Source organism: Sparus aurata, chromosome 23 (genome assembly GCF_900880675.1).
Source record: "Sparus aurata chromosome 23, fSpaAur1.1, whole genome shotgun sequence".
Taxonomy (NCBI): domain Eukaryota; kingdom Metazoa; phylum Chordata; class Actinopteri; order Spariformes; family Sparidae; genus Sparus; species Sparus aurata.
This window is the reverse complement of record NC_044209.1, coordinates 15,564,686-15,578,908: the sequence shown is the minus strand read 5'-3', so window position 1 is coordinate 15,578,908 and position 14,223 is coordinate 15,564,686. Positions and strand designations below refer to the sequence as shown.

The following is a 14,223-nucleotide window of genomic DNA, read 5'->3' as shown; positions in this document are numbered from 1 at the left end:
CACGCATTCATTTAGAGCTGCAGTGATTAATCAATGAATCAAAAGTAAATTGACCAATTTTTGATAATCGACTAATCCATTTAGTCTGTTTTCTATCAAAGATGACAAACATTTGTTGGTTCCAACTTCTTGAACATCGGGATTTGCTGCAGTTCTTATCATTTATGACAGTAAATGAGGCGTCTTCTGGTTTTGGTACTGTTGGTTGACCGAAAGAAGCAATGTGAAGATGTCGCTTTGGACTTCCGGGCCCAAAGCAACAGTTTAATTTCTTATTTCTTATTTCTTTATTTCTTAAGTTTAATTTCTTATAAATGAACGATACCCATTACGCTTTTTAGTTTTTTTCCCCCCCTTTCCATCTGTGTTTTAATTTCTTGCACACATAAAAGGTCCTGAAACGCTCCTAAACGCCTCTTCAGCAGTCTCATCTTTAATTCTTTGCCTTTGTGACATCACACTACGTCACAGAGTCACACATTTGCGTAATTTATATCAAGCTAGCTGCTTAGCGCAAAAGAACTGATTTAGCAAAGCTGCCCTGTTGTTAGCTGTGTTGGCTCAGGCATGTGTGAACCGACCAATCAGAGGAGGTTGGGTATTCAGGAGGGGAGCACCAAAGCATGTGAACCTATTCTAGTAGTAACCCAAAAATAGAAATGATTGACTGAAAAATAAGCATTTGAATGAAATTATATCAAACTTCTGCACCTGATAAGAAGGAAGGAAGGGCACAACTATAACCCCAATTCTAAAAAAGTTGGAACGATGTTATTTGCAGCCCTGCTCACATCATAAAAAGTCAGTTTAAGAGAGAACAGACATTGTGTAGCCTAAAATTTCTTATACTTTTGCTTTACATAAAATCTAAAACAACATTTAAAGGTGCAATATTTAGGAATTTTAATTGAAAACATTAGAATTTAGCTAAAATTATCTACAGAATGTAAAGTTTGTTGTTTTGTCAAAGAAGTCTCTGAAGTCAGGACAGTAACCAGCTCTCCCTGCTTCCACCGGTCCAAGGCTCTTGTGATGGTGGTAAATACACTCACACACCCCAGGTGCATCGAGTTTCCAGACTAATAGGATCACTAGCTGCACTGCTAACTGAGCTAACTAGCTAACGGCAGCCTTTGGTGATCAGCAGTCAGCGGTTCCTCTGGTGATAAGCTGCCCTGTATTTGTTTGGAGTACGATTTTCATGACGGTGGCCAATTCTCACATATAGCACCTATAAAAGAGGAAAAATAAAGAGCAGTAGACTTAAATGAGGCTGACAGAAGACTGTTCAGATTATGATTATTGTACAAAACCTCCTGTCACCACCTGTGAACATGTCTGATTCTCTATGGCTTTCCGTTGATGCTGCAATGAAGTACTGTTTCAGTCATTTCACTAACGAGCATCAGACGGTGAGAGCCACCAGCATTGTGTTAAAGCCTGATAGGGAAGCTATTGTCTTTCACAGTCTTTCCTTCTGTGATTCAGGGGACTGCATTTCCTCCTCTCCACAGCCAGGCTTTGTCAGCTCCAAGCACGTACACCAAACACAGGCCACATTTAATGATTGGTCGCTTTTTTTTCTTTCATATTCTCAGGAAAGCCACTTCAGGGGTTAATCATCTACCCGCTGCAAAGACAAACAACTTCCAAAGCAAAATATTTGTTGTAAGTTTAGTGTGTGTTGGAAAAAGCCAAAAGCTGACCTTTGGTCTTCAAGCACCTGAAGAAAACTGATTTAGGAGCAACGTTGAAGACTAAAAACATTTGAACAGCACATAAAGAAAACCCTGTTTTGTGAATTTGACCTCATAACAAAGTAGTGTATGTGCTTTATGTGAGCATACAAGTTATATAAGATATAAGATTATATTACATTATATTATATTATATTGTGTATATAAGATTTGCCTCTAAATTTCATTTACAACGACAGAAGCAGAAACAGAAACAGCAAGTTTGTCTTGTTTGATCATTTTGAAATACAAATTTTAATTAGATTGTATTTTCTTATTGTGTCTGTATTTCTGTTCTGAAGGCTATACACACATCCACTTGCCTTTAATGATTATCCATTAAAAAAACATAAACTCATCAGCACCACATTGTCAGAGACAATAAAAAGTTGGCCAGATAGAGCTCTATAGAGATTTGAGCCAGATGGAGACTCTCTGACATGATTCTGAGAGAGGACTTGATCCGTTGTCATGGTCCTCTACTGACACCTAGTGCTGGCTGCTTTCATCTCTGTGGTCTGAACTCCTGCACAGGTCGTTTGACTAAACCCTGATACAGTCAAAACCAACAAAACAGTTCTGTTACATAAGGTCAATGTAAAGGGGCATGGGTCATATTTAGTGCAAAGTTTTTAAGAGCTAGATGTGTGATTCGATACAGAAGACAGAATAATCAGGGACATTTGAGGGGCATCACCTCATGGACTTGAATAATAAATACCTGAAAAACAGTCATGTCAGTGTGGAAGTTCCCTATAGTCTCATGTATAAGTCTACATTCATTACATGTTATCAGACCACTAATCTATTTAATTTCTTCACATACACACAGAGGCTCAATGTCAGGAGAGGCAAACCAGCAACATTTATGGGAAAAAAAGAGAACAGGGTGACCGATCTCTTGAAAAAAACATGCAGAAGTGTTGCATGTGAAACAGGGCCACTCATATAAGCACTACAATACCATTTAAACGTCCCATGAAGGCACCATCTTGTGCACCGCTGCCACCTAAATATCAAAGTTTAAAGTAGTGATGTTCACTGAACTTATAGAGGTGATTATTTAAAATGTGGCGTAAACGTTTAAGGTTTTTTAAAAAAAATTTTTTATATTATATATGTTAAAATACTACTGATATGAACACTGGAAAAAAATAAATAAATAAAAGGATTTCATATGTTTTTCATTGGTGTCATTGATTATAACATAATGGTGGTAAACGCTGGTCGGATGGGAACCAACAGACTCTATAATCGCCACTGTATTCCCTGTTGTTCCTGTGTCTCTCAGATGGACAATGCCCCAAAAATAAACATCATGGTGTTGGGTTTACGAAAAAAAGAATACACAACTGTGTATGAAATAGTTCACTCTTTATTTCTCCTCACACATTGCACTCATAACAGATTTATCATACATCATATTCTTGAAACTTCTCAAATCAGGTGTTATTCAGCCAAGACTTTCAATGACACACTCTCACATGCATTCTTGCATTGCACATTTTGTTTTCTTTTACATAATTTTAAAAAAAAAGAAAGAAAAAGAAAATTATTTTGAAGTCATTCAGACTGTTAACATCTTCAGTCTGCTTCCTTGGGTTAACATAAAAGATGCTGTACATTATACAGTATTCCCCCAAAACCCTTCACATCCGCCTGTCGTGCTGCAGCTGAAAGGTCTATAAGCAGCAAAGCGGCAGGTGGAGTACATGCACTCTCTTTTATATCAACCCTTTCCAGAGCAACTCCAAGAGTCCGCAGGTGGTTGATCAAAAGTTCCGACATTTTTTTTGCACAATTTCACTCAAACACAGAAATATACTTTCTCCATTTTGTTCAAATAAAACTTTACTAACCTAAACATTTGTTGTTAAAAAAAAGGAAGCATTACAAACATTTAAAATTGTAAGGCAGCAGGTTTTTCCTAAAGCGTCAAAAGGAGGTTTTCTTCTTTCTACTTTAGACTCGTCTACACAAAAAGGTGCATCTTCGCGCAATATTTTCCACTGAGGACAGAACAGTAACACATCGTAGATAAGCATGTCGTGTGTTGCTTCTCATGTGACGTTTGAGTGTGTGCCTTAGTTTTTAAGGTTAAGAGAACAAGACAGTCAAATCGATACATTCAGCCACATTTAACTGCTTCTAAAGATGGAAATTATGCAGAAAGGTTGAACGTAGGTAAGATTTAATCCACAGGCTGAATTGAAGATTAACATTCAAATCACTGCACGGCTTTCGCTGGTTAATCTCCACTTTTCCAGTCAGTCAAACTGCACGTGCCATGAAATCTCAATTCTTCTTGTCGACTGTCTGCTGATGCCTCTTATGTGATGTGAAACTAAAATCCTAAAGGAGACGTATTATGTTTATTTTCAGGTTCATCATTTTATTTTAGGTTACTACTGCTTTAGTGCTCAAAAAACACATCAGTTCTCTCATTGTCCAGTGTTACAGCGCCGTATTCCCCCTCCTTTTCAGCTCCTGTCTTTTAAAGGCCCCCTTGTGAATACCAAGTCTCCTCTGATTGGTCAGCTCGCACATGTTTGAGCCAGCACCGCTAACAACAACAGAGCAGCGGTGCGAAATCAAATCTGAAGTGCCAAACTAGCTGTGAGGCATGAATTATACATTTGTGTGACCCAGTGACGCACTGTGATGTCACAAAATGAAAGGTGGGACTACTGCAGGGTGTTCAGGAGCAGTGTTTTCTGTGGGAGAGAGAAGCTTCTGTTGGTGCAGACTTTGACCTTTTTAACTTTCAAGATCTTTTAAATGCACGACAACCTATATAAAACACTGAAGGAAAGGAAAAAAACATAGCATAATAGGTCTCCTTTGACATGTTTGATGTTTGGAATGTGCTGTCACATATCTGAGCTTCAAACGCTGGTCATTGTAATTAAATAGATCTACTTTTTTCCTATGTATTTCCACTTATGGTCAGTTTTGATTAAAAAATATAAATAAATCACTCTGGCAGAGAAATAATCTGAAACTAAAATAAGTCAGGCGGTGTTAGAAACCCTACCTATAAGTGAGCTTTGGCTTGCATAGAGAAAATTAGGTGTGAAGCCATTTTCAGACTTTTTGTTGTGACAGCTGTGTTTAGAGGATCTTTTGAAAATTAGGTTATTAATGACATGTTCAGAGATTTATGTCTCTGTGAACCAAACTCAGTCAGTTCCCACAATCAGCTGTTGGGTTTCACTCATTGAATACACGTTGCCCAAACATGCCATCCCTGAGCGACAGACCATAACTTACAGGCCCTGCGTAAAAAAGTAGATCGCTACTCGTCACTGCTTCTCTTGCACCCTTATGGTGATAACCATCATACTGTTAATCACTCTGGGATGTCAGAGTAACATGACAAAGATATTTTATATTTAAATTAAGAGAAGTAAGCTTTACTGAACAAAACTCTTTTCACATCTTCTCTTTTGCAAATCTTAATTGAGTGGCAAATATGTTTAGTGTCTCCACTGCTGGGAAAACTTATTTTCATGTCCAACTATAGGGACACAGATCCTATGAGAGCGCCAAGTAAAGGAAGCACAAAACAAAATGTAAAAAAAAGAAGAAAAAAAAAAAAGAAATCCGAGGCTAACATCAGCTCTACAGTACCTGTAAGAGCTGTCCGTCTGTCACTGATCCTTACAACTCTTCTCTCTCTGTGCCTTCCTTATTTCAGTCCACCAGAAGAGTGTCCGACCACATGTTGATTTCCCTGCAGCGAGGAAAACGGGTCAGCTCCAGTCTTGGCACTAAAGGGCTCTCTGTCGTTCTCGTCCAATTTACCTGCAGGGCAGTATGGACTGTCCCCTCCTTGACTGAACTCAGGCATGCTTTTGTCACCGAAATTCATAGATAGGCATACTGTGCTCTCGAACGTGGTTTAGGTTTAGAGACTGGTACCTGCAAGTGTAAAGACAAATCAGCATTAGAACCTTTTTAAACACCTTTTATTTAACCATCACAGAATTTGGTCTGTAGTACTGGTGGTTACCATTCTGAGCTCCTGTGGTAATAGTACCCCTCGATAGTGGCAGTTGACTTCTGGAAACAGATGTAATAGAAGCCAGCGAAGGAGGCACCGCTGATGTCTTTGATAGTGTGGTCTGGAACTAGAAACTGTTCCTGAGAGTGCAGGAAAAAAAAAACAGAGTAGACTTTAGAAGCTAAAGATAAGATGAGGAGAAAGACGAGAGAAAGATTAATGTACTCACCTTCCACCTCATGAAGACATAATCGCTGTTGTCCAGCGCTTCATAGTCAAAGTCGTCCGAGTTGAAGCTTTTGGCATATTTGTAAAAAGGTTTAAACTTGCCCTGAAGAGAGGACATTAAATACTGATCAGAGAATAAGAAACAACTGGGATACAATCATCATGAAACATATGATACATATGCTGTTCCTTGATATAAACCTAATTTTAACAGTTGCCATGGGCTTCTCTCACAAGACAATAAGTGCTGCTCTTGCTCACTTGAGCTATTGTCAGAGTGTCTGGTTAGACAAAGAGCTGCAGTCAACAAGCGGTTACTGAGGTTTGGTGGAACTTAAACCTCCGACATGTCTCATCAAAGTTAGCAATACCTAGTGTTTCTTAGCCATCAAATGGAAAAGCTCCATATAAACCGTATGCCCAGCCACTGAAAACATCCGTATACTAGACACTAAACCAATGGCTGCACAAATAATGTTGCATCATATTACGACAACAGAAAAACTACAAATCAAACAGGACCCACCCAGTGCTTTCTGTCCACATCTTCATCCGCGTCCCACTTCCTGGTTAAAAAGGGCCTTTTTCGACTGATAATTTCACCAGCAAAGAACGTAGTGAGAGTGGGATACTCCTGGAGAAACAAAGTGGATACATGAGAAGCAATTCAACATGATTTAGATTTCACACTTCCTGTGACTTAAATGCTGTGCAGCAATCTATGAAATACATGACAGCAGAAGACATTACAGAAAACCCGAAACAACCATTATTTTGCAGGGTGACCTGCTGGACTGCAGCGCAGTTCTTATTTAATTTATTTTAATGTCAATCAGATAAAAAAAAAAAAAAAAAAAAAAAAAACCACAATGTTTCTGATAACATTTATTGGCAGCATACTGTCAGATCCTTTAAGTCTTTTACTTAAGTACTATTCATATGGGTGACGACATCGTAAATAATAAAAATGTGACTGAAGTCAATTAGTCCTGGTTTCATTCAAGTCTCATGTCGTTTTTGCCAGGGCATATCAAGATTTACCTGCAGTCTCCGGTCTTTATAAACAGAAATGAAGAGATACAATGATATAATTGCCCAATTTTTCCAACCTGTTCAATAAGTATAACAACTAACTTAATTTGTTTATTGATATTAAATTAAACACAACCAAATAAAAAAGCTAATAAAAGCCATTTTAATTTCTTCTCAATGAAAAAACATTCCTTCCACATCATTTTTAAACAGTGAAATACTGTCAGCTTGACCACAAAAAAAGTAATTCAAGTCATCATGTCTCAAGACATTGGTTCTCCATCAAGTCAAGTTGCAAGTCATCAAAACAGCGACTTGAGTCGACTCGGATCCACATCTCTGGTTTGATCTCTCGGCTTAATTGTCTCATAAACAATTTGTAAGTTTTAACATGACTTCTTACTTCTATAGAGACACAAACACAACCTGGCTGCTCATCTTTCACTCTGCTTTGCCACTGCCAAAGTCCACTTCGGGAACCTGCTGACCTTTTCGCTTCTATATGTTGCGTAATGAAACGGGTATACAGTTGACACACTTAAGCTAAGGACTACAGTCTAGACCTGTCCTCACATTTGTCAACCTCCAATCTTTCTCACACTTTAGCCTGTTTCAGGCAGGCGGAGACCAGTTTGAGCTTAGTCACTGGCAGAATAAAGGTCAGTCTCACTATTTCTGACCTAGTTTCAAAGCTCACCTCAGTCAGGCCTTTGATCTTCAGGTAACCACACAAATATGAGTCCTCCACGGTCACATGCTGCCCAAGACAAACAGATTCAGGGAACAGTTAATTATATGTCAGAAATCAGATGTGCAAACATGATTCTAGTCATCTTTATAGAGTAAAAAAAAAACATGCAGGAGAGCTGGTGTGAACAAAGACAACTCCCACAAAGTGGGCACACATGCAGACAGCATTTTTACTGGTGGTAAGTAGGAAGATGTTGCCATCAAAATCAATGCTAGCACATTAATCCCACTTATACAGGTAGCTGGCTGACAAAATGCTAACATGTTTGGGTGGTATGTGTGCAGCAAAATAGCTGACAAAATGTTAACTGCTGAAATTAAGTCCAAATTCTGAACATTAGAAAGAGTCACCTGGTCTGCATCAAAATGAGGTCAGCCTGTTATGACTAATGTGAATGACAACCAGCATAAAAAAACCGAGCTAACGTAATTTAAGTTAGAAACATCGGTTAAAATAGATATGCTGCTGTAACCACTAACACAGTGGGCAAAGGGCATTACCTGCAAAACAACCTCAACGTCGTAGGAGTTGCCTTTGCTCTTCTGGTAGCCCCGAAACTGCGAGCCGCTGTACAGTAGCGATGTGGTCACCCCGGGCTGGTATGTGTTGATCGGGGCTGGGGGAACAAGGGAGGCCGAGGATGGGCAGGCCGGGCCGGTGGTACTGCAGCACTCTGCTCGGACAGGCATGATGAGCGCTAAAGTGTCCCCGTCAGCAACCGTCATGAACGTCCTGACCGAGCACGACACAGCCGGAGAGAGGAAGGTGACTGACAGAGGAAGAGTCTGCCCCGACGGCCGCACGAAACCCCCCGAGTTCCAAAACTTTGCTCAATTCAGCAAGCTAGCCCATGGAGCCGCCGAGGAGGAGGGACACTGCAACGTCACAGTCCAGAATCCAGCTTCCAGGAATTTCATTGGCTGGGAACTGCTGCTCGGCTCGACGAAGAATCTCATTGGATGATGTTAACAGATGCATTCTGGGAGTTGTGTTCATTTCTTCACCTTTATTTTGTTATAGAACTTTTATGATGATATATGGTGTATAATACATCAGTTTAAGGCTCACAGTGCGATCTTAATGTATATAAAAATGCAAAAACAATAACGTAACAAAATACAGATAAAAGTTGTCCCATCCAATACATTTAAAGCATAAACAATGTTTTGTATTCCCTGCTTTCTTTTTCATCGACTTTGGTGTTTGTAATTTAGTGATAGTTCCCACATAAAAAATACAATAAGGGTTGTGTCTTAATACTTGCATCATTGTGATATTCACAATAAATGTGATATTAGAAACTGAAATATTAGTATTGTGTTCATAGTAAACACATGATTACATTTACCAGATGCTTTTTGTCCTAAGCAACTTACAGTAATTCATACAAACAAACACTGATGGCGGTGGCTGCCATGCAAGGTGCCGGCCAGCACATTGGTAGCAGTTTGGGGTTTAGTATCTTTCCCAAGGACACTTCGACATGCAGACAGAACCAACGACCTTCCGATAACAAGACGCCGGCTCTACCTCTCAGCCACAGCAGCCCGTTTGAATAATCCAACAAAGCTATTTGGTTTGTTTTATTTAAGGGTTCATCTAGTCTCCCTTTCACTGTGATTCCAAAAGTCATATCATTTCTGGTGAAAGGGGACAGAGGAGAGATTTATTTGGGTTAAAGCCAATCCCATATTACAATCAATCTTTTGTCTAAAGAGTTCTCCTCAAGATAACAAAGCTTGCTTCCTCATAATACCGGTAATATTTGGTTAATCTAGTCATCTAAAGCAAACAAAAGGCTTTTTTTCTCAAACTAACAAGGAAACAGCCCTTTTTTTCTCAGAACATGTTGATTATCTTGCTATCTCAAGTGCTGCATAACATTTTTTTTTTTAAGAAAATTGCTTACCCTAACGCTGTGTTTGTATGTATATTTTTCTGTCATGTCTTTGGTCTACACTCACTGTACTGTTGTTGTTGTTGTTGTTGTTGTAATATTATTCTTCTTGTATTAAAGTTACTGCAGGGTGTATACCATACAGATGTATTTGGTTGGCTGAGGAACAAGTGAAGACAGCAAAACAGCATCATGATTATTAAAAAGTCCTTTTGAACAGCTGGATCTACTTCTTAAATTCTTTACTGTGCATGGATCAAATATAGAAATCACAAAAGACAAATAGACATACTTGAACACAGTGCAAGTTGTTACAGTTGTCCAGTCAAGTTGTGAAAATGTCCTGTGCCAATTTTTTTTTAACCAAACACATGAAGTACATAACATTTTGGGGGAAATGTTTTACAGGTGACGCTACATCAACTCATCCAGTTGCTCCCTCAAATGGTCCACATATCTGTGGATGTCAGAGATGCACATGCGGTTCCGCTTAAGTTCTTTGTCTTGAATCTGAAATAACCCATAAACAAAAGAAAACAAAGAGGGAGAATGTGAGATACAGTGAAAAAGATTGTCAGCGCAAACATTTTTTCGAATAAACTGGATGTTAGTTTTCATATAATTTCAGCTCTCTACCCCTTTAATGAGGGCCACTTTCCAGGCATCGACACGTGTAATCAACTGAGCCTCTCGGTCATTGATTACCAGCAGGTGGTTATCGTGGCCGATAGCCACTGCGTCCATCACCGCGTTTCTGTCTGTAAACAGCTGCACAGAGAAAACACAGGTGTGAAGGGATGAGGGCACTGTCACTGGGAATGAACCTCAACTCATGTGATTAATTCAGGTTCATCTGCGTAATCAGCATTCATGTTAGACTGCTATTATAAAAGAACACCTGACATTCAGGCCATTAAAAGTTGTGGCTGTGATGTAACACTGAACCCTGACACTCCAATTTTTCATAGGGCTATAATAGTGCCAGTAACGTAATCCTATATTTTGGATTGCACAGTTTGGTCTAAAAGAGATAACACTCACCATTTTAACATCCTCTGTCATGTCCTCCTCCGGGGCGTCCTTGGCCACACTCTCCAGAGTTGCTAAAGCAATCTCCTGCACTCTCTCATGATAATTATCCTCCAGATCTCGACATTGCGCAAATGTATGACTGAGTCATGGAAAGACTTTCAACATTAGATTCATTGCTTTTTTTGCACATAAACCCTGTGTATGTGCCACTGTGTATGACTCAAATACTGACATGAAAAGAAGACTGGATTACTGACCACACAATGAGAGCCGCTGCCCTGGGACCCAGATTTGATTAAACTAAAATTGGTTTGGGAGAAAGTTGCTTCCCCAGATGACGAAGTATGAGACACAGTATCTCAGTAGAGGACAAGACCCTGACAACAGTAATGAACCAGCGTTTATGGAAAGTACTTAAAGCCTTTAAGCCATGGACTGTGAAAAAAAGGATATATCCCCTGAGCGGTTTCCCTGAAGCTGTCAACGATGTCTGAGATGTTGATGTCAAACTTTTTGATGATATCCTAAAAAAAACAGGAGGCTTCATTGTGAGGCGCAGTAGCAAGGCACATTATTGTTTAACGTTTGTGTGAAATGAATGATTTCATATGTCAAAGGGTAACTTCACTACTTTTACAAATTACAGTGTGTTTACAGGTCTTGGGGAGTACTAATACATAATGACAACAAAGTATAAAGCCTTTTGTGACCCCGGAGGAAGCTGCATGTAATCTGATCATCTGCCTCCAGTGTCTAATTGCATTGTGGGTTATGTAGTCACCAGGTTTTGAAAAGCGGTCCACTGGTCTAACATTGCACTTGTAAAAATGTTGGACTCATTATGGACAGTTTAATAACAAATGACGACAATCAATACTACAGAACCAGAGATTTCACCTTTTTCATTCCATTGCCATTATTACCCACAATGCAACGATAATCACTTTAATGTGTAAAATTGTCGTTGTTACCCTTTAAGAGTGTCTTAAATCCGAGAGCACTGTAATCTTCAAAGACTAAACCACATTTGGACACACCTACCTCGAGCTGGCTGACCAGCTGAACCTCCAGTGCCATGAGGCTGTTACAGAGCTGCTTGATTTCATCATTGCAGTGGCTGACCTTGACCCTCAGTTGGTTTGGGTCTGAGAACTGCTGCAACTCTGCTATCCTCTAAAAAGGTGTGAACACAGAGATGTCTCCATAAGCGTGTTGAGCACAACTCGGCACAGGTGAGTTTAAAACGTTACGGTCCATAAAACTCACCTCTGTGTGCTGCTGCTCAAACTTTGCCAATATCTGCGATGCTTTCTGCTGGCAGTCTGTCACAGCTGCAGTCTGACTGCTGAAGAAGGAGCTCAGCTCCGTCTCTCTCTGCTTATGTTCAGCCAAGCCGATTTCAAATAATTGCACGCACAGCTCCACCATTTGGTGCTCAAATGTAAGTGTAGGGTTAAGGATTTCAAGCACTGATTTCTCCATATTATATGTCATTAGAAAAACCCATCCATGGATTAGAAAGCAGAGGCAACAAAGGATATGTTTTAAGCAGAGAAGCCACTCCTGGGACGCAGTGGAGTGTCTCTGCCGCGGGATCGTCTTTGAACATGCTCTTAAACAAATAAGATCCATTAAGGTGTTCCACAAAGGCATCCTGCAGGGAAGGAGCACTGGACTTACACACAGTTTGTGTACAGACGTGAAAAGTAACGGCATCGACAAATTACCATGTGTAGTTTGACTTCAGCTCTCTGGCCTTGCTCAGCCTCTTCAGCTTGTTGAGCCTGCAGCTCCTTGTGTCTCATTTCCTCCAGAACATAATGGTATTTGATAGATGCTTCAATTTTCTACATACATACATGTGTGATTTAGTTATACAGATTCAACATGGAGAAGAAAGAAAAGGAGAGGAAGAAAAGCTTAATACTTACTGTCTTCTGGTCAAGTAATCTGTAGTCAAGGCATGTTAAATTTGGAAAGTAAGCTGCAAGGAAAAATCTGTAATCCGGATCTTTAGACAGAGGATTTCCACGAAGGTTTATGGTGAACAGGTTCTTAAACTTCCTGAGATAGAGCACCTTTGAAATATGTTCAACTTGTATTAGGTTACAGTAGTATGTCAGGTATAATTATGTGAAAGATTAGGAAAAAAAACTTTTGTTACGTTGTCCAGCTGTCCAAGGCGGTTGTTTGCAAAGCAGAAATGAGTGAGCTTCTCAAGTGCGTCCATGTTTTCAATGACAGAAATTTGGTTGTTGGTCAAATTCAGCAATTCAAGCTTCCGCAGAGACCCCAGACCCTCAATTTTCTCTATGCTGTTGAATGACAGATCTGAAAGACACATTCAGAATCACCAGGCTGATATTTTCAGACCTTTTCTACATCTTGGCCATTACCTACACAATAAATACAAAGCTTTGTCTTACTGAGCCATGTAAGATTAACCAGACGGTCCAGGCCCTCAATCTTTTCTATGAGGTTGTTGTTTAATTCAAGTTTGGCCAGGGACGTGAATTCCCACAAGTGGTCGATCCTCAGGATGCCTGCGAACAAACAACCTCTCACAACCTGGACCCGATACACATTCAGACTCTGATTCATAGTTTGTATTTTTTTTTATTTCTCACTTCTGTATTCAAGACGTAGTTTAAGGATTTCAGTGAAGTGGATTCCTTCTTCCTTTGCAATACGCCTGGCCTGATCCTGAGAAAGCTGCTCCACTGATGCCTCCTTCAAAATCTCCTCATCCATCAAAATAGGCTCAGGTTTATCCTGACGCCCCATCATAGTGCTGTTTGTGAGGGTCTCCACCCTCACGTTGGACTTCACTTTGTCCCTCTGCTCAAAGAAGAAAGTAAAGATTTTTTTATTTGGTGTTTGTTCAGTTAAAAGTGCAATATGTAAGAATTGGCCACCTGTTGAATTTATACTTCAAACAAATAGGGAGCAGGTTATTACCAGAGTAACCGCTAACTGTAGCTGCCGTTAGCTAGTTAGCTCAGTTAGCTGTGCAGCTAGCAGTTCAGACTGGGAGCTCAGGGACCAGGGGGTGTTAGTGAAAACAACACACAGATGACATAATTTCAAAACAGTTATTTCTTCATTCTCTGTTGATAATTCCAGTGAATTAAAAAAAAAAAAAAAAGAATACACTGAAATTTTGACATATTGCCCCTTTAAAGATGATACCAAACAGAGAAAGGGGAAACAATGACGGTGTAGGATCATAGTGGCTATCATCATCATTATCTGGCTAAAATGAATGAATGAATGAGTTGATCAGACCCACTACCCACAGTGAACAACATGCAACGAAAACCTTAAAATGTTGCTATTGTCTTTTACAAATGCAAAGTAATTGAAAAACCAGACGAGCTTTAATAACCAGATGAAGTCAGGTTCTTACCTCTTTCCTCTGTTGTTGACACGTTACATAGCAACGAGCTGACGTTGCGCTGCGTTCAGGTACGTCCAAATCATTGTGGTTAAATAAACGTTAAACATCAAAATATAGTTGCCCGACCTATTAATAAATACAATAATA

At 39.7% G+C, this 14,223-nt stretch overlaps 2 protein-coding genes across 4 annotated transcripts; both read right to left on the bottom strand.

Moving 5' to 3' along the window:
* Positions 1-3,091: 3,091 nt before the first annotated feature.
* gid4 (GID complex subunit 4 homolog) lies at positions 3,092-8,644 on the bottom strand. The gene is made up of 6 exons (XM_030407412.1): positions 8,251-8,644; positions 7,697-7,756; positions 6,494-6,601; positions 5,969-6,070; positions 5,749-5,879; positions 3,092-5,657 (listed from the first exon to the last, which is right to left on the bottom strand). Exons 1-6 carry the CDS (start codon positions 8,473-8,475, stop codon positions 5,594-5,596), a joined length of 690 nt encoding a protein of 229 aa, XP_030263272.1. The 5' UTR covers positions 8,476-8,644; the 3' UTR covers positions 3,092-5,593.
* Positions 8,645-8,754: 110 nt separating this feature from the next.
* On the bottom strand, positions 8,755-14,102 carry drc3 (dynein regulatory complex subunit 3). 3 transcript variants are annotated; one of them, XM_030407377.1, is made up of 13 exons: positions 13,638-14,102; positions 13,307-13,520; positions 13,106-13,222; positions 12,844-13,010; positions 12,611-12,757; positions 12,407-12,526; positions 12,221-12,333; positions 11,946-12,120; positions 11,721-11,852; positions 11,133-11,203; positions 10,689-10,812; positions 10,284-10,415; positions 8,755-10,157 (listed from the first exon to the last, which is right to left on the bottom strand). In XM_030407377.1, the coding sequence occupies exons 2-13, from the start codon at positions 13,464-13,466 to the stop codon at positions 10,062-10,064; spliced, it is 1,554 nt and encodes a 517-aa protein (XP_030263237.1). In that variant the 5' UTR covers positions 13,467-13,520; positions 13,638-14,102; the 3' UTR covers positions 8,755-10,061. The 3 variants fall into 3 exon arrangements, with proteins under 3 accessions (XP_030263237.1, XP_030263235.1, XP_030263238.1); XM_030407375.1 differs by having other exon boundaries at positions 13,307-13,517; XM_030407378.1 differs by having other exon boundaries at positions 13,307-13,517; positions 14,086-14,102.
* Between the last annotated feature and the right edge of the window lie 121 nt (positions 14,103-14,223).